Source organism: Melozone crissalis, unplaced genomic scaffold, assembly GCF_028551555.1.
Source record: "Melozone crissalis strain CALT ecotype California unplaced genomic scaffold, PUWL_Pcris_2 ptg000023l_1, whole genome shotgun sequence".
In the NCBI taxonomy this organism is placed as follows: domain Eukaryota; kingdom Metazoa; phylum Chordata; class Aves; order Passeriformes; family Passerellidae; genus Melozone; species Melozone crissalis.
This window is the reverse complement of record NW_026535801.1, coordinates 4589643-4613488: the sequence shown is the minus strand read 5'-3', so window position 1 is coordinate 4613488 and position 23846 is coordinate 4589643. Positions and strand designations below refer to the sequence as shown.

At 47.3% G+C, this 23846-nt stretch overlaps 7 protein-coding genes across 7 annotated transcripts; all 7 read left to right on the top strand.

The window, feature by feature from the left end:
• Positions 1–191: 191 nt before the first annotated feature.
• Positions 192–1049, top strand: LOC128937869 (UDP-glucuronosyltransferase 1-6-like). The gene has a single exon (XM_054277732.1). It carries the CDS (start codon positions 192–194, stop codon positions 1047–1049), a length of 858 nt encoding a protein of 285 aa, XP_054133707.1.
• A 1940-nt stretch (positions 1050–2989) lies between these two features.
• Positions 2990–3889, top strand: LOC128937868 (UDP-glucuronosyltransferase 1A1-like). Its single transcript, XM_054277731.1, has one exon. The coding sequence runs from the start codon at positions 2990–2992 to the stop codon at positions 3887–3889; it is 900 nt and encodes a 299-aa protein (XP_054133706.1).
• A 5837-nt stretch (positions 3890–9726) lies between these two features.
• On the top strand, positions 9727–11773 carry LOC128937866 (UDP-glucuronosyltransferase 1A1-like). The gene is made up of 2 exons (XM_054277728.1): positions 9727–10578; positions 11702–11773. The coding sequence occupies exons 1-2, from the start codon at positions 9727–9729 to the stop codon at positions 11771–11773; spliced, it is 924 nt and encodes a 307-aa protein (XP_054133703.1).
• A 2103-nt stretch (positions 11774–13876) lies between these two features.
• Positions 13877–15134, top strand: LOC128937865 (UDP-glucuronosyltransferase 1A1-like). Its single transcript, XM_054277727.1, has 2 exons — positions 13877–14728; positions 14898–15134. The coding sequence occupies exons 1-2, from the start codon at positions 13877–13879 to the stop codon at positions 15132–15134; spliced, it is 1089 nt and encodes a 362-aa protein (XP_054133702.1).
• A 974-nt stretch (positions 15135–16108) lies between these two features.
• LOC128937864 (UDP-glucuronosyltransferase 1A1-like) lies at positions 16109–18214 on the top strand. The gene is given in 5 exon segments (XM_054277725.1): positions 16109–16372; positions 16374–16529; positions 16531–16671; positions 16673–16969; positions 18143–18214. Coding segments are annotated over 5 exon segments (930 nt in total).
• A 2091-nt stretch (positions 18215–20305) lies between these two features.
• LOC128937863 (UDP-glucuronosyltransferase 1A1-like) lies at positions 20306–21581 on the top strand. The gene is made up of 2 exons (XM_054277724.1): positions 20306–21175; positions 21345–21581. The coding sequence occupies exons 1-2, from the start codon at positions 20324–20326 to the stop codon at positions 21579–21581; spliced, it is 1089 nt and encodes a 362-aa protein (XP_054133699.1). The 5' UTR covers positions 20306–20323.
• A 974-nt stretch (positions 21582–22555) lies between these two features.
• On the top strand, positions 22556–23801 carry LOC128937862 (UDP-glucuronosyltransferase 1A1-like). Its single transcript, XM_054277723.1, is given in 5 exon segments — positions 22556–22813; positions 22815–22958; positions 22960–23127; positions 23129–23416; positions 23682–23801. Coding segments are annotated over 5 exon segments (978 nt in total).
• The last annotated feature ends 45 nt before the right edge of the window (positions 23802–23846 follow it).

The window sequence follows — 23846 nt, the reverse complement described above, 5'->3', positions numbered from 1 at the left end:
TTTCTGTTAGGACAGGGCTTCCCTTTCCTTCCACAAACACAGGGAAAATCACAGGCTAATCACACCCGTATTGTGAAGTTAAATATTAATTTCTGCAGGCAATAAATTCCCTGCTTGCTCTGCATGTACCATCATATAAAGGAGTGCGTGGGTCTCGGCAGAGCAGAACCCTCTGGATCACTCCCACCAAAATGGCTCTTTTTTACCAAGGCACCTGGATACTTCTCCTCCTGACGCTGTCTTTAATCCTGGCTGAAGGTGGAAAGATCCTGGTGGTACCTCAGGATGGAAGTCACTGGCTCAGCATGCGCCCAGTAGTGGAGAAACTGCAGCAAAAGGGACACGAGGTTGTTGTGCTTGTGCTCTCCACCAATCTGTATATGAAGTCAGAGGAGCGTCAGAATTACACAGTGCAAGCCTATCCAATCCCTTACACAGAGGAATACTTGGGGGAAATGCTCAAGGCCTTTGTTCATGCCCATTTTCTTGAACAGTCTGTTTGGAATGTTGTTCTGACCTCATATCAAAGCTCAATAGAAATCTCCTCACTCTTCTTCACCAACTGTAAGAGCCTTCTGCAGAACGAGGAGCTGATGCAGTACCTGCAAGCGAGCAAATTCGACTTGATTTTCACAGATCCCATCCTGATGTGTGGGCCCCTGGTGGCTGAGTATCTTGCCCTTCCTTCTGTCTACTTCCTGCGGGGCTTTCCCTGTGGAATGGATGCTGCTGCTACCCAGTGCCCAAGCCCTCCTTCCTATGTCCCCAGGTTATTCTTGGATAATTCAGACAGCATGACCTTTTCCCAGCGGGTGAAGAACATGCTGGTCGATCTGCTGGAGCTCTTCTACTGTAAGCCCATTTATGATAATTTTGAAGAGCTTGCATATGAGGTTTTGAAAAAGAAAGTGACAGTGACCGAACTCCTGAGCCGTGGATCCTTCTGGCTGATGAGATATGATTTTGTCTTTGAGTTCCCGAGGCCAGTGATGCCAAACATGGCTTTTATTGGAGGCATTAACTGCGTTCAGAAGAAAAAGCTTGTCTGAGGTACAAAATTTTCCTTTTTTTTTTTTTATGGAAAAGACAAAGTATAAATGTATCATAGAATGGCAGAATGGTTTGGGTTGAAAGGGACCTTAAAGATTATCTCATTCCATCCCACTGCCAGCCCTGGCAAGGGATGTCACTCACATCTTTACATCAAACCTTGACTGCCAACAGTTCAACAGTTTTGTTTTCAAAGATTGAAATCCTGCATGGTGCAGAAATGTTATTTCCTAATACCCAGCATTCAGATTATATCACATCCTGCCAAACCTAAAGCCTCATCAGACTTAATTAGGACAATTTAAGTGACATGTAGCTTTTATGCAAATGAGAGTCGGTTTTGTTGAGCTGAAGATCTTTGCTGTCCTCCTCTCCCAGCTGTCTCGTGCGCTGTCCATTTCTCCCCTCTCCTTTCATCCACAGTGAAGGTTATAGGAATGAAGAGTTTGCCTATTTTCTACCTCAGCCATCCCCTCGATTGATTCCTTTCTATGTGCCTGTATTGTCAAGGTGTCAATATCTAAGCCTCAAAAGAAATCCTCCTCCAGTTCCATCATCCCATTCTCTTCTCGATGATTGAATGTGGTTTTAAGCTGTCCTGGGTATGGATAACTCCGTAAATTTCCATTTGGGCTTTTGTGGATCAACCTTCCCATGTTCACTTGGCAGTCTTGTCTGAGGTTATGGCCTGTCTTCTGTGCATCTCCTTGCTCTGAGCTGTTTGAAAATTCTAATTAAGTTAATCCATGCTCTAAACGACCAAGATGGGATCAGCATGGGTGATGGAGCTGCTGTTCGTTTTGGAGGGCAGGTTCTCATCCAAGTCCAAGATTTCCCACCATGCTTGGGAAGGAACCTGCAGATCCTGTATGGGAAAAAAATTAATCCAGCAGGATTTGAAGCCCAGAATACCGTGAAGAAGGAAATTGCTCCGTGTATTCACCTGCTTTTATAGGCTTTAAGGAGAGTTTATCACCAGCATTAAACCCTAGCAATTTATAACCAAGAAGGACTTGGACACAGGGTTGAGGTCATGAAGGTACCCAACTTTGGTCCTAAACTGACCCCTCATTGGCCATGAACGATTCCTGACTTGTGCACTAGAGATGTGTGGTTGGTCTTTGTTATCTCGGGTACAAGGGTGAAATGCTCTTTTGCAACTTCGTTTTATACCTGATACGATAAGGAGTTGGCTGAAAGTTTTATGGAGAGATGGGGAAAGATTTTCTGCTGGCTGGTTAGCTTCCAGAAAACGCAAGTTGGCATTACGGAAAATTTTTTTTTTCTCGGGGGTTCCAGCTGGTTTTGGCTTTTGAAAAAACGATCAAAACTGAAATCCCAAGTACTGTTACACAGATTTCTCGTATTAATCCTTAGTATAAGTTATGTTTCACTGTACTACATACTTCTGTTTCATTAGGGAAAAATATGGTTTTAAATGTGCCCAATTACCTCAGACTGTGACAACCCTGTCAGTCTTCAGTGGGAGCCATGGAAGAGTCCGTTCTTGGCTCTCTTGATGGGCACAGGCCTCCCATGTGGGCTCAGCAGTGCTTCTGCCCAGCCACTCTGTGGGTGCATTGTTTTCATGGATTTTCCCTGCATTTTGCCATCAGACCTTGGGCGTGGTGGGCTGGTGGCAAGAAGTGCCACAAAGCTGGGGTCCTGCTGAGGGAAGAAGGTGGCATTGAGCCAATATCCTCAGCTTGGTGTGTGTGAGGGTGACACAACTTTCTTGACTCACACGATGCCACCTTTGTGTCCCAACGTGCCCGCATCCTTCCTTATCATTGATTGCTTTTTGTGACCTTGGTTCTAAAGTCTGATGACCCGAAATGGGAGAAGAGTCAAAAGGGCAGAGATGAGGCATGGCTACAAAAGCTGGTAGAGCACTCCTGGCCTTTCTAGTGCCAGGCTTCCACTCTGCACGGCTCACACCATGCTGGTGGCACTGCTTCTGCCCTTCCTGTGCCTCCTGAGCCCGGCTGCCACTGGGAAGCTGCTGGTGATCCCCATGGAGGGCAGCCACTGGCTCAGCATGAAAAAAGTGCTGATGGAGCTGAGCAAGAGAGGGCACCAAATCGTGGTCATCGCACCAGACAACAAAATCCTGATCGATTCCTCGGATGCCTATGAACTGAAAACCTACTCTGTGCCTTTGACGAAGGGAGACATGGAAGAACAGGTGCGCTCCTTCAGTGCAAGACTTTTCAGCCAAGAGCCTTTCCTGGTGCGGTTCTGGAAGCGTTTGGAAGATTACCGGAAGAGCGGAGCCCTTTTTCATTCTTTGTGCAAGTCGTTGTTGCACAACCAAGAGCTGCTGAAGTACATTGGAGAGGGTCACTTTGATGCCCTGCTCACAGATCCCGTGACACCCTGTGGGCAGATCATTGCCCTGCACTTCTCCATCCCCAGTGTTTTCTTCCTGCGGATGGTTCCGTGTGCCTTGGAGGTTCGCGCGGCTCAGGGCCCGGACCCGCCGTCCTACGTCCCACGGGGGTTCTCAGAAAACACCGACCACATGGCCTTCTCCCAGAGGGTCAAGAACTTCCTGATTGCCCTTTCCGAGTCCTTCATCTGCAATATTGCCTATTCTCAGTTTGAGGAGCTGGCCTCAGAGTTCCTCCAAAAACCCATGACAATGACGGAGATTTTAAGTCACGGATCCATCTGGCTGAGGAGAATCGACTTTGTCTTTGAGTATCCCATGCCTGTCATGCCCAACATGGTTTTCATTGGAGGCATTCACTGTGGAGAGAAGAAGAAGCCCTTATCTCAGGTCAGTGGCTGGCAGCCTGGCAGAGGTTGTGGCACTCACACACCTGCATGGTCCAGGTGAGGTATTTGAAGGGATGTGTCTTATCTCTCTCTTGGAGGGAGACTATTTCCAAGAGCCGGAGGTGTTGGCACAAGGGCAGTAGCTTTAAGCTGCCAGAGGAAAGGATTAGACAGGATATTGGGAAGAAATTTTTCCCTGTGAGGATGGTGAGGCTCTGACACAAGTTGTCCAGAGAAGCTGTGGCTGCCTCACCCCTGGATGTGTCTGTGTCCAAACAGGGCTTAGAGCAACCTGGGATAATGGCAAGTGTCCCTGGCCATGGCACGGGGTGGAATGGAATGAGCTTTAAGGTCCTTTTCGATCCAAACCATTCTGGAATTCTACCTTTGGATATTTTTTAGTTTAATCCCTTTAGTACAGCCAATCCTCATAAAGAACAAGGGGCACGAGATGTGATTCCAGGTCCCTTTTTTTGGTATGCCCAACATGGGAATTTTGTTTGGTGATGGCATCACGTGCTATACTGTGTCTGTATTCCAGCTGAAAGCTGGCACAGAAATTCTTAGGCAGGAATTAATGCCACAATGGGCTGGTGAATTATAACAGCTCTTCCAATAATTCTTTGCCTCATGTAGAAGGCAGGAGAATATTTCTTCAAGACCATTAACTGCTTATTTAGTCAGAAAAATACCTCACTGTGTCATGTGCAAGAGCATCATGTTCTCTTTTATGTACCAGAAGTTTTTGGGTCAAAGGCTTATATTTTGTGAAGGTTTTGGTCTAAGAGTTTCCATGAAAACCAGCTGAAATCTGAGCTGCTATTTTCGGACAGATCCAGTTAGGAAGGGGAAATTGTGATGGGTCGTTGCTGGGGAATCTGTGGTCTAGAAAGCCCTTGATTAGCTCGCTGGTGCTCAGGATGTACATTAGCTTCTTGCTGCATGTGATGTGTAGTGTTGCTTGCTTGTGCTGTCAGTGGAATGGTGTCATGTGAAGCCAGGGATTAAGTGGAAGAGGAATGAAGGAGAAGGGCACTCTCCTCAGCAGTGATGGATCTGTAGTTAGTGTTATGCTGCTCCCTCAGCAACACCTCATTCGGTTTCCTAAAAAGTTTTCTTTGTGAACATTATTAAAAAATCAACAAAGTCTCCTCTCTTCTTCCCTCAAACTTTTTTCACTTGCCAGCCTTTCCAAAGCCCTTAGAATGGATTCTTCTGGCCTAGCACCACTGTTCCCTGAAATTCACAGGCTTTTGTTAACATGAATGACAGAAACTTCACAAGAAAAGAGATTTGCTTTTCACACCTTCCTCAGAGCCAACCTTCCCTACCTGGTAGTTCAGCTTCATTGAGTTGTTTGTTTCTGTTGCTCTTCTGCTTTTTCACAGAAGTCTCTTTCAAATTGTTACCGAGCCCCCCTTTTATCAGGGCGGTGCTTTTTCCGCTCTCTTCTGTCCATCAGAGCTGCTTAACAGTTCCTCAGGGACAAAACCAGGCAGATCCTCTGGGAAAGCAGCAGGACATCCTGCCTGCAGGCAAAGACATGGAGCAGCTTCAGCATGGAACCAACTCTTCTCTGAGGGCAAGGCTCCCTCTCTTTTTTTTTCTCCCAGGGGTAAAGATCATGGTCCAGCAGCAATATTTATTGCAGAAATACTGATTATTCACTCCTGATTTCTTCCTATCTCTCCCGGAAGGAGGAAATGATGGAGAGAGATAGATTAGGATGAGAACAAGGAGTAGGGTATGTAACCCTACTCAACCCAGTGGTTTTCCTTTACTGATGCAAACCCTCTGCTTCTCCAGTGGATTAAATTTGTACCTGGTGGTGTTCCTGGCTCCACTGCTGAGCTATATGTAAATCCCAGAGCTTCTTCTTAAGGGTTTGCATAGATATTGTGCTGTATAGTGACGCACACTTTTATAATTTTAAACATGAACTTGCCAAGCATTTCAGAACAGCTGTAAAATCCTTCTCAAAAAGAAGGAAAGAAATATTTTAATACCTGGTTTCAGCAGGCCTGGTTACTTCCAAGTGCCAGCAGTATTCTTGGGATTTTATTTTGGCAAAGCCTGGTTTTATTTTCAATCTAGCATCAACCAGCAGAGATTGAGGCCAAAGGGAGCCCCACTTACCAAGCCCAGTTCTGTCCAACCCAAATTCATTAATCACTGAAATGATTCATCAATGCCTTCAATGGTTACCAGTGAATGGTTCTGCTGGAAAAGCCGGCTCGTTAAGGGGGAATGTGGGAATCTGGCAGGGAGCTGTGGCTGTATTTAAAAGCTGCTTGAGGTAGATGAGCAGAATTTGGATTTCTGGGAACATGGCTCCTGTGGGTAAATACAGCTCCTCAGCTTTGGTGGGGATTCTGCGTTTTCTGTCCCTGCTGTGCCCGGCTTGTGGTGGGAAGCTGCTGGTGGTGCCATGGATGAAAGTCACTGGCTTAGCCTGCGCCTGCTGGTGGTGGCCCTCAGCTAAAAATGACACCAGATTGTCACCATGGCACCGGAAGCGAACTTGGGCATGGAGGCATCTGCATATTACAGCTTCAAAAGGTATCCAGTGTGGTTATGCAGGGACAAGCTGAGAGCACATGTGTGCTCCCTTGGGAATGTTATAGATGGAAAATGAGATGACTGGCTCTCGCAATTAAAAGAAAACTATCGTGTGAATATTCAGAAAAGCTTTAGTGATGTGTAATTATGTTATTGTGGTTTAGATGCCCTCTGTTGTCCCCACAGTTCCCTTTCCCCCCTGTATTGTTGCCATCAGACAGCCTGGGCTGTCTGGGACAGGTACAAAGAAGCTGCACATGTGTCCCTTGCATGGGGCAGTTGGGAATGGAAAAGCTTGGTGCTTAGGGGGTGCAGCATGACAATACCTGACCTCCAATCAAGTTACAAGAAAACAGTCTTCACCAATAAATGGCAAAGAAGAGCTGACTGACAGACTTTGGGAGAGGCCAGGGCTGGCTGATGCAACGCCCAGCACCTATCTTGACTGAGCACCCATCTTGAAGATGAACCAGCTACGTGGTATGCACAAGGGCAGTTCCCAGTGCTGCAGCTTTTTCCTTATGTAGTCCTTTGTTGTATTTTTGTTAACATTTAATAAACCTTTTTAAATTTTCAAAGTGAGCAGTTGATTCTCACAGGAACGATCCTTTTGAAAGAAAACCTTTCCGTCAAAGAATTACTGCTCTCCTTAAAAGAGTCCGGTTCACCTCCAACCTCTACACCTCCTCCTGTGGCAGTCTGCTGCGCAACAAGGATCTGACACAGTATCTCCAAAGTTCTCGCGGATCCTCTTGTACCCTGCAGACAAATCCTGGCTCTGCATCTCAGTCCTGTTTTCTTTCTCTGGGGATTTCCCTGCAGTTGGGATTTGCAGGTTGTTCAGTGCCCGGATCTGCCCTCCTTCATACCAAAAACACTCAGGGACAGCTCAGACTACATGGTGTTTACCCAGCATGTGGAAAACTCAGCTCTCAAGTTCATAGATTCCTTTCTTTCCCATTTTGCCTATTTCCCATTCAAACTTCAGGCCTCAGATGTTTTTCACAGACAATTAACACCAGAGGGGCTCTTAAGCCATGGATCCATTTGGCTTGAAAGAACAGATTTTGGGTTTGAGTATCCCATGCCAGTATGAGAAATGTCTGCTCACCTTTAAAAAATTTTAAAGCTTTATTAAACCTTAACAAAATATACAACAAAAGGACTAAGTAAGGAAAAATTACACCACTGAGAGCCCCCGTGATTATCAGCCACGTGCTCGTCTACGAAATGGATGTTCTGGCTTTTATACCCTTAGCCCCTCCCAAAGTTTTGTCAGTCAACTCTTCCTCTGCCATCCATTGGTGGAAGTCACTTCCTTACATCTTGATTGGAGGTCAGGTGTTGATATGCCCTGACTCCTTGGTAACAAGCCAGCCTCCTCTAAATGCCCTCACTACTGAGGCTGTTTACAAGGGGGAGGGGAAAGCGGACTGTGGGAGGACATATTACTTTAACATTACATTTTAACATCCACATAACCTCTATCTCTCACTTGTGAGAGCAAATTATTACATTACATTTCTATAACACCAGTGATTCCCAACATATTTTTATTGAAGGTATAAACTGCGGAAAGAAAAAGCCATTATCTCAGGTTCAGTGATTGCCGTGGTAGAATATATGGATGTTTAATGCTGTTTGCAAATGTTTTGTGTGTCTATAACTATGTCCATGAATTGGTTTTGCTGTCATAATTGATTTTTAAAAATGGAGAATCTTTTTGGTTAATAGATCCACCCTTTCATAATTTCGAAATAAAGCATCATAATGCACCAAGTGGTAGATAATGCTCTGGTTGCTCTGTCATCATCTGCATCTGCAAGAGCTTTATGCTGCCTTCCCTTTCCCTACAAAGGATGTGCCTAGAGCTGCAGTAGTTTGGTAAATGTCCTTAAAAATATTTTGGTGTATGCTATCAACCACTACACTAAATGATTTTATTGTCAAAATTACTTCTGTGCAATAATTTTCATGATTAGAGCTTGTCTGCAAATCCTGTCTGTGCATTAATATTGTTTGCTTTCATGGCCCAGGGGCAAACCCTTCCCAGACTGATCTAGAATGGTATTTCTGAGTTCCTGATTCAGTTTTAAGTACAGCTGACAAAAACCATGTCTGTGTCCTTCCTCCTTCCAGACCCTACTTCATCCTTCCAAAAGGAAGCCTTGCAGGGTAATGAACTTTGATGGCCAATTTTCCATCTTCCTCGCAGTGTCACAATATAAGACTGGTGAAGAATCCAGACCATTTCCTGTGTGATGCTTTAATATTTTTTCTAATCTTTTGCAAATGGAAAACAATATGGAATGGCAGGAGGGCAGGAATTATCTTACACTGAAAATTCATGTTTGGAAAATCATTGATCTGTTAATTAGCTCTTTTGAGCAGGCTCCTTGTTGAAGGATCCCTCATTTGCTTAAATCGTAGAATGTCTCCTAGGCAGGTCTGTTTCATGATCTTGCCAGGCACAGTGGTGAGGTTGACAGCTTGGTACTTCCCTGGGGATTCCTTTCTGTCCTTTTTAAAGGTGAGTGCAATGTTTCCCTTTTCCTAGTCACTGTGACTTCACCTGACTGCCAGGAGTTTTCAGATACTTTGGCAACTCCATCAACCAATTCCTTCAGGACTCTGAGATGCATCTCATGGGGCCCCACGTGTTTGGGCCATCAGGTGCCCTTATGTTTGGGTTCCTCAAGTGGTCATGTGATCTTCTCTTACACTGAGTGAAATTTTGCTCCCCCAGCCACATATTGCCATCCATCCATCTATCCATCCGTCCATCCATCCGTCCATCCATCCGTCCATCCATCCATCCATCCATCCATCCATCCATCCATCCATCCATCCATCTACTCAAGAGGTGTGGGAAGAGAGGTAGCCAGTGAAGGCTGAGGCAAGGAAAGTTCTTGAGTCCCTCAGCCTTTACTTTGTCCATTGTTTCCAGCATCCTAGTCTTGCTTACTGGGGGGGAAAGACTTCCTCTGACCTTCCTGTTGTGGCCCTTCTTGTTGTTATTTTCACCCCTGGCCAAGTTCAGCTCCACCTGCACCTTGGACTTCCTGACTTCCTCCCTACATAACCAGGCAGCGTTCCTCCAACCCACTGCTCCTCCAATAGAGAGAGGGGAGTGTTTCCCAGGGTAACTCCGGCCCCGATTTGCGTCTGCCAGATAAGATGAACCTTAACCTTTTCTGCTACCTTTGCCATGTCCAGGTTTAAACATTTACCAAATGCAAATAAGTCTAAAGACCATCCATAAAAATCAGAGACAGATAACTTAAAATCACAAAGCTAGGGAACTCTTTCTGTGGAGGCTCTCACCTGATCCCTGCAGAAATGGCCCTGGGGCTCAGTGCTTCTCCACCAGCTGTGCTTCTGCTCCTGTCCCTGCTGGGTCTGGCTGCTGCTGGGAAGCTCCTGGTGGTGCCAGTGGATGGAAGCCACTGGCTCAGCATGCGGGAGGTGCTGGACATCCTGAGGCAGAGGGGACACGAGCTGGTCGTGGTGGCACCCGAAGTGGCTTTGCACATCAAACCATCAAAGAAGTTTGTGATGAAAATGTACCCGGTCCCCTACACACAGGAAGATTTGAAGAAACAATTCCAGGCATTTTTTCATTTTTCATTTGAACAAGGATCTTTTCTGGAAAGATTTGTTAAAGCCTACCAAGGTATCAAAAGAATCACTTACTTTGGGGTCACCAGCTGTGGACATCTCCTGCAAAATAAGGAGCTCATCAGGTACCTTGAGGAGAGCAAGTTTGATGCCGTCCTTACAGACCCTGTCCTACTATGTGGGGCAATCCTGGCGAAGCACCTTTCCCTTCCTGCTGTCTATTTCTTACGAGGAATCCCATGTGGGTTAGATTTTGAAGCCACTCAGTGTCCCAAGCCTCCTTCCTATGTCCCCAGGGGATTTACACAATTTACAGACAACATGACCTTTCTTCAGCGAGTGAAGAATCTGCTTCATGACATCCCAGATATTTTTCTCTGTGATTTTGCCTTTGAGCCCTACTCAAAACTGGCTTCAGAGTTCCTGCAGCGGGAGGTGACTGTGCTGGATCTCTTACGCCAGGCTTCAGTTTGGCTCATGAGGTCAGATTTTGTGCTAGAGTATCCAAGGCCTTTGATGCCCAACATCATTCCAATTGGAGGAGTAAACTGTGCTCACAAGGAGCTGCCTCAGGTGGGTCACACTCTTTTAATTCATGCCATGATTGGTTTTTGTGTTTAGGAGGGGGGAATTTTTTTTATGCAATAGGAAAGAGCTTCTGTTTCTGGTGAGTGAAGTGAATCCTTATGAAAGGAACCATTTATCTCTCCTTCTTCCTGACTTCCACTTTGTGTGTAGACAGCTGTTCCTTCTGACATTTAAAGAGTGCTCTGTTGAAGGGAATTACCAGGGTTTTCTGGTGAAGGTCTGTGATGGGTTATTGATTACACCAGCAGAGTGCCCAGCTGTGATGCTTGGAGCAGATCTGATTTGACATGTCCAGCAGGCCTTTACTGGCACTGATGTTTGGGTTTGGGTGCAGCCTTAGGGATGATGCCAAACTTTGTGTTCCCTTGGATGCTGGCAAGAGCCCTGGGCAGTGTTCCTCCTGGAGAGCCTCCTCTGCTGCTCCAGGGGAGAACCTAGCAAATTGGGTGAGTGCTTTTGGTGCCCTGGCCTTCTCTTCAGTCCTGTTCCCTAGGATTTGTGCGATGTGGGCTGGGATAATGAAGCCCACATTATGGCTATTCCACTCATCCCCATGTGTGGGGGTGGCTGTGACAGACATACTCGTGCACACTGGGATTGGCCACGTGAGCTTTCACACAACTCCACCACTGCTGGACATCATGGGTGCTTTGTCTGTGACAAAAAGGAAGCCAGAATTAGGCCCTGAATTGTTCTGTGGAAAGTCTCCCTCAAAGAGTGCTGTTGGAATTTGACCCTGGCTAGAAGCTAGGCACCCAGAAAAAACCCATTTACTCGTTCTGCTCTGCTATATTGGAGCAGAGGAGAGGGAAAGACAAAAGGGGCTCATGAGTTGAGGTAGGGATTGGGAAGGAACACTTTAAGGGCAGAACAGGCTCAAAACTTAAAAGGTATAAAGAAAAATTTATTAACAGAATTAAAAGAGGATAATGCTGACTACTTTTTGAATACCTTCCCCTGCACCCCCCGCCCTTCTTTCATTCCCACCAACAATGCAGAGAGACAAAACATGAGGGTTGTAGTCAGTTTGTCACTTCTAAAAATCTTTCATCAGTTTGCTTAAGGAGAGGGGTATGTTCTGCTATGGGGGGTCTTTTTCATGGAACAGTTCTCTGTGAACTTCTCCAACATGGTTCTAATTTTCACGAGTAGCAGTCATGCCCCACCTGCTACAACATGAGTCCCTCCCAGGGGCAAAGCAATCTTCCTACAACTGTTTGCCTGGGTCGTTTTACTTCATGCCATGTAGTCTTTTAAGGATGAGCTGTTCTAGTTTGGAAGCAAGGGTCTTCTTTTTCTATCTCTGGAAGCAAGGGTCTTTTCTCTGTGTTCAAATTCCTCACTAGATCACAGCTTTTCTGCATCCACACGCTCCAGTGTGAGCACTCTTTGTCACGGGCTGCAGGTGAACTCTGAATTCCCCCATGCACTTCATAAATTACAGGGAAACTGTTGTTTTTTAGACCTCATCACAGCATGCAGAAGCATCTCAGCTCCAAGGCCTGGAGCACCTCCTTCACCCCCTCCCTCCTTTTCACCAACCTTAGTGTCATCATGTTGTTCTCCTCATGTCTTCACTTCTCCCTTTTCTCTGACTCGCGAGAGAATTGCTGTCTGTGTATTCATTTCTTCTCACGTTCTGTTAATTGAAAAGTTTCTGTAGAGTCCTGCAGCACTAAAAGGTTGATCTCATCTGGCCCCGCATTGGGGAATTGCTTGCCATGCTCCTCGCTGCTGGTCAAATGGTGGCTGCTGGCACCATGCAAGCCGCACCGGCCACCGGCGTTGCTCAGTGCCTCTCCTCATGCCAGTGAAGCAGAGTGGAAATTTTCCAGGGTAGAAATCCATTTTGATTTAGGTGAAATGTGCATCTTTGAGTTAAGTCTGTAGCTTGCTGTTTAGTCTGACTGCCTGTTCTCGCAAAAACCCTCTGCTTGGAGAAACTGCTTCAGCCGAAGGACAGAGATAAGGGGGGAGGGGGAGGTCAGGCAGAGTAGGGCAACCTGACCCAGGAGTTCTTTCTGATAAAGAAGAATTAGTGGCAAATGTCACACGAATCAGTAGAATGAATATGTATGAACCTCTTGTGAAATTGCATGCATATGTATTTGAGAGGGAGATAAAAAAGGATCTGGATTTCTGAGAGGTATGCATGTCATTTAAGGGGAACGATTCCCGAATAAGTCCATCACTGTAGTAAATATACCTGGCTTTACAACTTCCACAAAAGTTGTGGAGTTTGTTTGCTTCTGCAAATCACTGGGTGCCAAAAAGGAAAAGCTGCTGCCGCCACTCCTGTCTCTTCTGCCCACGGAGCATTGGCTGGCTGAAAGTGACCAAGGAAGCACAGCTCACTGCGGATGGTGCTGGCATAGCCCTGGCTGCATGAGCACTCCTGACCTGAGCTCATGGTATCAGACATGTGGCCACTCACAGCACCAGGATGGCCCCACACTGTGGCATGGCCCTGGCCAGGCTGGGAAGGAGCCCAGTGGCCCCCTCACCACCCCATGTAGGAGAGGAGGAAAGAGAACTTGCACACATTTTCTAGTTCTTAGTTATGTCCTCTCACAACCACCACTAACTTCTCAAATTGGGCCAGCCAATGCATCAATTGTCAGAGCTTTCAGGGATTGGCTCTGCAGGACTGAGTAGAAGTTTTGATGAGCTTCTCTCTCAGAAACAGTCTCTGTGGCTTCTCTGCCCCCACTAAATGCCAGATTGTGTTAAACTAAGGCAAGTGTTCATAAATCTCTTCTCAGAAACCTGGTATCATCCATCCACCTCTCCTGTTTTCTCAGGCAAGAAACCATCGTAAAGAGCCGTTCCACAGCTGCCATAGGGTCTGGGTCTCCTAGAGATGAGCTTTCCATGTGAGAGGGGACAGGCCTTGGTTGTGGGAAAGGAGCAGCCTCTGCTAGTCCCAAGGGTGATGTGCGTGTGACACATCTCCTACACGTGGCACATCTCCTGAACATGCAGAAGGTCCAGCCAGAGGGAAAGGACCAAAGTGCAGTCCGAGAGCCACATCTGCCTCCTTCCTGGGGCGCTCTTTACTGTTCGTCTGATAGAGATAGTTGGGAGTTATCTGGTCATTCTATGGACTTGGCTCCATGCTTGTTCTGCAGCATTTTATCATATCAGGGATTACACATTCACCACCCAGCACATAAAATAAGGATCCAAAGTTGGGCTGTGCCACAGATTGCTTGAAAGCGCAGAGCAAGCACTGGTGTTGCTGCAGGTTTCCTTCCCTGGAGGCTCTCACCTGATCCCTGCAGGAATGGCCCTGGGGCTCAGTGCTTCTCCACCAGTTGTGCTTCTGCTCCTGTCCCTGCTGGGTCTGGCTGCTGCTGGGAAGCTCCTGGTGGTGCCGGTGGACGGGAGCCACTGGCTCAGCATGCGGGAGGTGCTGGACATGCTCCAGCAGAAGGGACACGAGGTGGTCGTGGTGGCACCTGAAGTCTCCATGCACATCAAACCATCCAAGAACTTTGTGATGAAAATGTACTCAATCCCCTTCACAGAAGAAGAGATGGAGAAAGATTTTAAGGCATTCGCCCAGGTTTCATTTGAAGAAGGAACTTTCTTTGAAAGATTTTTTCATGTACTTGAAGGTATAAAAAGAATCACTAACTTTGGGGTCACCAGCTGTGAAAAGCTCTTGCAAAACAAGGAGCTCATCAGGTACCTTGAGGAGAGCAAGTTTGATGCCATCCTTACAGACCCTTTTGTGCCCTGTGGGGTAATCCTAGCTGAGCATCTTTCCCTTCCTGCTGTGTATTTCTTACGTGGAATCCCATGTGGCTTAGATTTTGAAGCCACTCAGTGTCCCAAGCCCCCTTCCTACGTCCCCAGGGGATTTACAGGCCTTACAGACCGCATGACTTTTCTCCAGCGAGTGAAGAATCTGCTCTTTGACACCCAAAACCTTTTCCTCTGTGATTTTGCCTTTGACCAATTCTCAAAACTGGCTTCAGAGTTCCTGCAGCGGGAGGTGACCGTGCGGGATCTCTTACGCAAGGGCTCTGTTTGGCTCCTGAGGTTGGATTTTGTGCTCGACTACCCAAGGCCTTTGATGCCCAACATCATTCCAATTGGAGGAGTAAACTGTGCTCACAAGGAGCTGCCTCAGGTGGGTCACGCTGTTTTTAATCCATGCCATGATTGATTTCTGTGTTCAGGAGGGTGGAATTCTGTGTTGCAGATAGGAATTGAGTTTCTGTTTTGGGTGGGTGAGGTGAATCCTCATGAAAGGAACTGTTTTTCACTGATTTCTGATTTTCCACATCTTGTGTTGGCAGCTGTTCCTTCTGGCTTTAAAGTGGTTCTCAGTTGAAGGGAAACACCAGGGTCTTCTGGTGAAGGTCTGTGATGGGCTGTTGATGCCACCAGCAAAGAGATTGTCAGAATTTGTGGACAGTAAGACAAAGTGTAGTGTTCCTTTAAGGACCAGCTCCAACGGGATGTCCCAGAGACTGTTAAAAACTCTTTCCTGGCTCCAAATGCCAGCTCTGATGCCGGGAGCAGATCTGATTTGACACATTCCGTACAGCTTGACTGGCAGTGAGGGTTTGGGTGTAGCCTTGTGCATGATACCAACTGCTCCAATGTGCTGCATGCTTGGGTTCCCTGCGATGCTGGCAAGAGCCCTGTGAGTGTTCCTCCTGGACAGTTTACTGTTCTTCTCTGGGGGAGATCCTGGAGAGTTGGGAAAATACTTTTGGTACCCTGGCTTTCTCTTCATTCATATTCCATAGGAGTTGTGTGGTGCAGGGCGGGAGCACAAAGCCCAGCATGTGGCAATTCCACCCAGCTTGAAGTACAGAGGTAGCTGTGACAATTTACAGACATCCCCATGTACAATGGGATTTGCCACCTGAGCATTCACAAAACTCCACCACTGCTGGACACCATGGGTGCTTTGTCAGGGATCAAACCAAGGACAGAATTAGGCTCTGAAATGTTCTGTTTAAAGTCGCCCTCAAAGAGTGTTTGTAAATGTCTGCTCAGAAACCTGGCATCATCCTTCCATCTCTTCAGCCTTCTCAGGCTGGAAACCATCTCAAAGAGCTGTTCCACAGCTGCTCTAGGGTGTGGGTCTCCTAGAGATGAGTTTTCCAAGAGAGAGGGAGAAGGGACAGTCCTGGCCTGGAGGGAAGGAGACTCTCTGCTGGTTGGAATAGTAACGTGTATGTCATGCATGTGACACATCTCAGAATTTCCACAGCCAGAGGAAAGGAACCAAAGTGCAGCTCCCTCTGCATTCTTAGGGCACCCTTTACTGTTCCTCTGATAGACATATGGGAGTTATCTGGTGATTCTATGGACTTGGCAGGAATCTCATGCTTGTTCTGCAGGCTTTTATCACACCAGTGATTACACATTTACCACACAGCACATAAAATAAAGATCCACAGTTGGGCTGTGCCACAGATAATTTCACAGTGCAGAGCAAGCACCGGTGTTGCTGCAGGTTCCCTGCCCTGCAGGCTCTCACCTGATCCCTGCAGGAATGGCCCTGGGGCTCAGTACTTCTCCACCAGCTGTGCTTCTGCTCCTGTCCCTGCTGGGTCTGGCTGCTGCTGGGAAGCTCCTGGTGGTGCCGATGGACGGGAGCCACTGGCTCAGCATGCGGGAGGTGCTGGACATGCTCCGGCAGAAGGGACACGAGGTGGTCGTGGTGGCACCTGAAGTGGCTTTGCACATCAAACCATCCAAGAACTTTGTGATGAAAATGTTCTCAGTCCCCTTCACACAGAAAGAGATGGAGAAAGATTTTTAAGGCGTTCTTTCAGGTTTCATTTGAAGAAGGATCTTTTTTTGAAAGATTTTTAAAAGTGTACAGAGGTATGAAAAGAATCACTGACTTGGAGTTCTCCAGCTGTGAAAAGTTCTTGCAAAACAAAGAGCTCATCAGGTACCTTGAGGAGACCCAAGTTTGATGCTCTCCTTACAGACCCTTTTGTGCCCTGTGGGGTAATCCTAGCTGAGCATCTTTCCCTTCCTTCTATCTATTTCTTACGAGGAATCCCATGTGGGTTAGATTTTGAAGCCACTCAGTGTCCCAAGCCCCCTTCCCCCTTCCTACATCCCCAGGGTATTTACAGGCCTTACAGACCTCATGACTTTTCTCCAGCGGGTGAAAAATCTACTCTTTGACTTCCCAAGCGTTTTCCTCTGTGATTTTGCCTTTGAACCCTACTCAAAACTGGCTTCAGAGTTCCTGCAGCGGGAGGTGACTGTGCAGGATCTCTTACACAAGGGCTCTGTTTGGCTCCTGAGGTTGGAATTTGTGCTAGAGTACCCAAGGCCTTTGATGCCCAACATCATTCCAATTGGAGGAGTAAACTGTGCTCACAAGGAGCTGCCTCAGGTGGGTTGCACTCTGTTTTTAATCCATGCCATGATTGATTTCTGTGTTCAGGTGGGTGGAATTCTGTGTTGTGATAGAAATCAAGTTCCCATTTCTGGTGAGTGAGGTGAATTCTCGGTAAAGGAACTGTTTTTCTCTCACATCTGATTTACCACACTCTATGTAGGCAGCAGTCTCTTCTGGCTTTTGGTAGGACATTGATTGCACCCGCCACAGGATTGTCAAAATTTGTGGATCTTAAGACAAAATGCTGGGTTCCTTTAAGGAACAGCTCCCATTGGCATTCCCAGAAAAGCTTAACAACACTGTTTTGATTGACAAGCCCAGCGCTGTTGCCTGCAGTAGGTCTGATTTAACAGATCCAGCAGGCCTTGACTCGCACTGATGGTTTGGGTGCAGCCTTGGGGATGATGTCAAACTTTGGGTTCCCTGGGATGCTGGCAAGAGCCCTGGGCAGTGTTCCTCCTGGAGAGCCTCCTCTGCTGCTCCAGAGGAGAGCCTATTGACTTGGGTGAGTGCTTTTGGTGCCCTGGCTTTCTCTTCAGTCCTGTTCCTTAGGATTTGTGTGATGTGGGGTGGGATAATGAGGTCCAATATGTGGCAATTCCACCCATCCCCAAGTGTGGGGGTGGCTGTGACAGACATACCCGTGCACACTGGGATTGGCCACGTGAGCTTTCACACAACTCCACCACTGCTGGACATCATGGGTGCTTTGTCTGTGACAAAAAGGAAGCCAGAATTAGGCCCTGAATTGTTCTGTGGAAAGTCTCCCTCAAAGAGTGCTGTTGGAATTTGACACCGGCTAGAAGCTAGGCACCCAGAAAAAACCCATTTACTCGTTCTGCTCTGCTATATTGGAGCAGAGGAGAGGCAAAGACAAAAGGGGCTCATGAGTTGAGGTAGGGATTGGGAAGGAACACTTTAAGGGCAGAACAGGCTCAAAACTTAAAAGGTATAAAGAAAAATTTATTAACAGAATTAAAAGAGGATAATGCTGACTACTTTTTGAATACCTTCCCCTGCACCCCCCGCCCTTCTTTCATTCCCACCAACAATGCAGAGAGACAAAACATGAGGGTTGTAGTCAGTTTGTCACTTCTAAAAATCTTTCATCAGTTTGCTTAAGGAGAGGGGTATGTTCTGCTATGGGGGGTCTTTTTCATGGAACAGTTCTCTGTGAACTTCTCCAACATGGTTCTAATTTTCACGAGTAGCAGTCATGCCCCACCTGCTACAACATGAGTCCCTCCCAGGGGCAAAGCAATCTTCCTACAACTGTTTGCCTGGGTCGTTTTACTTCATGCCATGTAGTCTTTTAAGGATGAGCTGTTCTAGTTTGGAAGCAAGGGTCTTCTTTTTCTATCTCTGGAAGCAAGGGTCTTTTCTCTGTGTTCAAATTCCTCACTAGATCACAGCTTTTCTGCATCCACACGCTCCAGTGTGAGCACTCTTTGTCATGGGCTGCAGGTGAACTCTGAATTCCCCCATGCACTTCATAAATTACAGGGAAACTGTTGTTTTTTAGACCTCATCACAGCATGCAGAAGCATCTCAGCTCCAAGGCCTGGAGCACCTCCTTCACCCCCTCCCTCCTTTTCACCAACCTTAGTGTCATCATGTTGTTCTCCTCATGTCTTCACTTCTCCCTTTTCTCTGACTCGCGAGAGAATTGCTGTCTGTGTATTCATTTCTTCTCACGTTCTGTTAATTGAAAAGTTTCTGTAGAGTCCTGCAGCACTAAAAGGTTGATCTCATCTGGCCCCGCATTGGGGAATTGCTTGCCATGCTCCTCGCTGCTGGTCAAATGGTGGCTGCTGGCACCATGCAAGCCGCACCGGCCACCGGCGTCGCTCAGTGCCTCTCCTCATGCCAGTGAAGCAGAGTGGAAATTTTCCAGGGTAGAAATCCATTTTGATTTAGGTGAGATGTGCATCTTTGAGTTAAGTCTGTAGCTTGCTGTTTAGTCTGACTGCCTGTTCTCGCAAAAACCCTCTGCTTGGAGAAACTGCTTCAGCCGAAGGACAGAGATAAGGGGGGAGGGGGAGGTCAGGCAGAGTAGGGCAACCTGACCCAGGAGTTCTTTCTGATAAAGAAGAATTAGTGGCAAATGTCACACGAATCAGTAGAATGAATATGTATGAACCTCTTGTGAAATTGCATGCATATGTATTTGAGAGGGAGATAAAAAAGGATCTGGATTTCTGAGAGGTATGCATGTCATTTAAGGGGAACGATTCCCGCATAAGTCCATCACTGTAGTAAATATACCTGGCTTTACAACTTCCACAAAAGTTGTGGAGTTTGTTTGCTTCCGCAAATCACTGGGTGCCAAAAAGGAAAAGCTGCTGCCGCCACTCCTGTCTCTTCTGCCCACGGAGCATTGGCTGGCTGAAAGTGACCAAGGAAGCACAGCTCACTGCGGATGGTGCTGGCATAGGCCTGGCTGCATGAGCACTCCTGACCTGAGCTCATGGTATCAGACATGTGGCCACTCACAGCACCAGGATGACCCCACACTGTGGCATGGCCCTGGCCAGGCTGGGAAGGAGCCCAGTGGCCCCCTCACCACCCCACGTAGGAGAGGAGGAAAGAGAACTTGCACACATTTTCTAGTTCTTAGTTATGTCCTCTCACAACCACCACTAACTTCTCAAATTGGGCCAGCCAATGCATCAATTGTCAGAGCTTTCAGGGATTGGCTCTGCAGGACTGAGTAGAAGTTTTGATGAGCTTCTCTCTCAGAAACAGTCTCTGTGGCTTCTCTGCCCCCACTAAATGCCAGATTGTGTTAAACTAAGGCAAGTGTTCATAAATCTCTTCTCAGAAACCTGGTATCATCCATCCACCTCTCCTGTTTTCTCAGGCAAGAAACCATCGTAAAGAGCCGTTCCACAGCTGCCATAGGGTCTGGGTCTCCTAGAGATGAGCTTTCCATGTGAGAGGGGACAGGCCTTGGTTGTGGGAAAGGAGCAGCCTCTGCTAGTCCCAAGGGTGATGTGCGTGTGACACATCTCCTACACGTGGCACATCTCCTGAACATGCAGAAGGTCCAGCCAGAGGGAAAGGACCAAAGTGCAGTCCGAGAGCCACATCTGCCTCCTTCCTGGGGCGCTCTTTACTGTTCGTCTGATAGAGATAGTTGGGAGTTATCTGGTCATTCTATGGACTTGGCAGGAGTTCCATGCTTGTTCTGCAGCATTTTATCATATCAGGGATTACACATTCACTGCCCAGCACATAAAATAAGGATCCAAAGTTGGGCTGTGCCACAGATTCCTTGAAAGCGCAGAGCACGCACTGGTGTTGCTGCAGGTTCCCTTCCTTGGAAGCCCTCACCTGATCCCTGCAGGAATGGCCCTGGGGCTCAGTGCTTCTCCACCAGCTGTGCTTCTGCTCCTGTCCCTGCTGGGTCTGGCTGCTGCTGGGAAGCTGTTGGTGGTGCCGATGGACGGGAGCCACTGGCTCAGCATGCGGGAGGTGCTGGACATGCTCCAGCAGAAGGGACACGAGGTGGTCGTGGTGGCACCTGAAGTCTCCATGCACATCAAACCATCCAAGAACTTTGTGATGAAAATGTTCTCAGTCCCCTTCACAAAGGAAGAGATGGAGAAAGATTTTAAGGCATTTTTTCATGGTTCATTTGAAGAAGGAACTTTCTTTGAAAGATTTTTTCATGTACTTGAAGGTATAAAAAGAATCACTAACTTTGGGGTCACCAGCTGTGAAAAGCTCTTGCAAAACAAGGAGCTCATCAGGTACCTTGAGGAGAGCAAGTTTGATGCCATCCTTACAGACCCTTTTGTGCCCTGTGGGGTAATCCTAGCTGAGCATCTTTCCCTTCCTGCTGTGTATTTCTTACGTGGAATCCCATGTGGCTTAGATTTTGAAGCCACTCAGTGTCCCAAGCCCCCTTCCTACGTCCCCAGGGGATTTACAGGCCTTACAGACCGCATGACTTTTCTCCAGCGAGTGAAGAATCTGCTCTTTGACACCCAAAACCTTTTCCTCTGTGATTTTGCCTTTGACCAATTCTCAAAACTGGCTTCAGAGTTCCTGCAGCGGGAGGTGACTGTGCTGGATCTCTTACGCAAGGGCTCTGTTTGGCTCCTGAGGTTGGATTTTGTGCTCGACTACCCAAGGCCTTTGATGCCCAACATCATTCCAATTGGAGGAGTAAACTGTGCTCACAAGGAGCTGCCTCAGGTGGGTCACGCTGTTTTTAATCCATGCCATGATTGATTTCTGTGTTCAGGAGGGTGGAATTCTGTGTTGCAGATAGGAATTGAGTTTCTGTTTTGGGTGGGTGAGGTGAATCCTCATGAAAGGAACTGTTTTTCACTGATTTCTGATTTTCCACATCTTGTGTTGGCAGCTGTTCCTTCTGGCTTTAAAGTGGTTCTCAGTTGAAGGGAAACACCAGGGTCTTCTGGTGAAGGTCTGTGATGGGCTGTTGATGCCACCAGCAAAGAGATTGTCAGAATTTGTGGACAGTAAGACAAAGTGTAGTGTTCCTTTAAGGACCAGCTCCAACGGGATGTCCCAGAGACTGTTAAAAACTCTTTCCTGGCTCCAAATGCCAGCTCTGATGCCGGGAGCAGATCTGATTTGACACATTCCGTACAGCTTGACTGGCAGTGAGGGTTTGGGTGTAGCCTTGTGCATGATACCAACTGCTCCAATGTGCTGCATGCTTGGGTTCCCTGCGATGCTGGCAAGAGCCCTGTGAGTGTTCCTCCTGGACAGTTTACTGTTCTTCTCTGGGGGAGATCCTGGAGAGTTGGGAAAATACTTTTGGTACCCTGGCTTTCTCTTCATTCATATTCCATAGGAGTTGTGTGGTGCAGGGCGGGAGCACAAAGCCCAGCATGTGGCAATTCCACCCAGCTTGAAGTACAGAGGTAGCTGTGACAATTTACAGACATCCCCATGTACAATGGGATTTGCCACCTGAGCATTCACAAAACTCCACCACTGCTGGACACCATGGGTGCTTTGTCAGGGATCAAACCAAGGACAGAATTAGGCTCTGAAATGTTCTGTTTAAAGTCGCCCTCAAAGAGTGTTTGTAAATGTCTGCTCAGAAACCTGGCATCATCCTTCCATCTCTTCAGCCTTCTCAGGCTGGAAACCATCTCAAAGAGCTGTTCCACAGCTGCTCTAGGGTGTGGGTCTCCTAGAGATGAGTTTTCCAAGAGAGAGGGAGAAGGGACAGTCCTGGCCTGGAGGGAAGGAGACTCTCTGCTGGTTGGAATAGTAACGTGTATGTCATGCATGTGACACATCTCAGAATTTCCACAGCCAGAGGAAAGGAACCAAAGTGCAGCTCCCTCTGCATTCTTAGGGCACCCTTTACTGTTCCTCTGATAGACATATGGGAGTTATCTGGTGATTCTATGGACTTGGCAGGAATCTCATGCTTGTTCTGCAGGCTTTTATCACACCAGTGATTACACATTTACCACACAGCACATAAAATAAAGATCCACAGTTGGGCTGTGCCACAGATAATTTCACAGTGCAGAGCAAGCACCGGTGTTGCTGCAGGTTCCCTGCCCTGCAGGCTCTCACCTGATCCCTTCAGGAATGGCCCTGCGACTCAGTACTTCTCCACCAGCTGTGCTTCTGCTCCTGTCCCTGCTGGGTCTGGCTGCTGCTGGGAAGCTCCTGGTGGTGCCAATGGACGGGAGCCACTGGCTCAGCATGCGGGAGGTGCTGGACATGCTCCAGCAGAAGGGACACGAGGTGGTCGTGGTGGCACCTGAAGTCTCCATGCACATCAAACCATCCAAGAACTTTGTGATGAAAATGTTCTCAGTCCCCTTCACACAGAAAGAGATGGAGAAAGATTTTTAAGGCGTTCTTTCAGGTTTCATTTGAAGAAGGATCTTTTTTTGAAAGATTTTTAAAAGTGTACAGAGGTATGAAAAGAATCACTGACTTGGAGTTCTCCAGCTGTGAAAAGCTCTTGCAAAACAAAGAGCTCATCAGGTACCTTGAGGAGAGCCAAGTTTGATGCTGTCCTTACAGACCCTTTTGTGCCCTGTGGGGTAATCCTAGCTGAGCATCTTTACCTTCCTTCTATCTATTTCTTACGAGGAATCCCATGTGGGTTAGATTTTGAAGCCACTCAGTGTCCCAAGCCCCCTTCCCCCTTTCTACGTCCCCAGGGTATTTACAGACCTTACAGACCGCATGACTTTTCTCCAGCGGGTGAAAAATCTACTCCTTGACTTCCCAAGCGTTTTCCTCTGTGATTTTGCCTTTGAACCCTACTCAAAACTGGCTTCAGAGTTCCTGCAGCGGGAGGTGACCGTGCAGGATCTCTTACACAAGGGCTCTGTTTGGCTCCTGAGGTTGGAATTTGTGCTAGAGTACCCAAGGCCTTTGATGCCCAACATCATTCCAATTGGAGGAGTAAACTGTGCTCACAAGGAGCTGCCTCAGGTGGGTTGCACTCTGTTTTTAATCCATGCCATGATTGATTTCTGTGTTCAGGTGGGTGGAATTCTGTGTTGTGATAGAAATCAAGTTCCCATTTCTGGTGAGTGAGGTGAATTCTCGGTAAAGGAACTGTTTTTCTCTCACATCTGATTTACCACACTCTATGTAGGCAGCAGTCTCTTCTGGCTTTTGGTAGGACATTGATTGCACCCGCCACAGGATTGTCAAAATTTGTGGATCTTAAGACAAAATGCTGGGTTCCTTTAAGGAACAGCTCCCATTGGCATTCCCAGAAAAGCTTAACAACACTGTTTTGATTGACAAGCCCAGCGCTGTTGCCTGCAGTAGGTCTGATTTAACAGATCCAGCAGGCCTTGACTCGCACTGATGGTTTGGGTGCAGCCTTGGGGATGATGTCAAACTTTGGGTTCCC

What these genes read in the sequence shown, in the direction of transcription:
- LOC128937863 (XM_054277724.1), top strand. Translation starts at nt 20,324, where the DNA reads ATGGCCCTGGGGCTCAGTGCTTCTCCACCAGCTGTGCTTCTGCTCCTG. An exon ending in CTCACAAGGAGCTGCCTCAG is followed by an intron (nt 21,176 to 21,344) that starts GTGGGTCACGCT and finishes TTGTGTTGGCAG; the next exon opens with CTGTTCCTTCTGGCTTTAAA.
- LOC128937865 (XM_054277727.1), top strand. Translation starts at nt 13,877, where the DNA reads ATGGCCCTGGGGCTCAGTGCTTCTCCACCAGTTGTGCTTCTGCTCCTG. An exon ending in CTCACAAGGAGCTGCCTCAG is followed by an intron (nt 14,729 to 14,897) that starts GTGGGTCACGCT and finishes TTGTGTTGGCAG; the next exon opens with CTGTTCCTTCTGGCTTTAAA.
- LOC128937868 (XM_054277731.1), top strand. Translation starts at nt 2,990, where the DNA reads ATGCTGGTGGCACTGCTTCTGCCCTTCCTGTGCCTCCTGAGCCCGGCT.
- LOC128937866 (XM_054277728.1), top strand. Translation starts at nt 9,727, where the DNA reads ATGGCCCTGGGGCTCAGTGCTTCTCCACCAGCTGTGCTTCTGCTCCTG. An exon ending in CTCACAAGGAGCTGCCTCAG is followed by an intron (nt 10,579 to 11,701) that starts GTGGGTCACACT and finishes TTCATGGAACAG; the next exon opens with TTCTCTGTGAACTTCTCCAA.
- LOC128937869 (XM_054277732.1), top strand. Translation starts at nt 192, where the DNA reads ATGGCTCTTTTTTACCAAGGCACCTGGATACTTCTCCTCCTGACGCTG.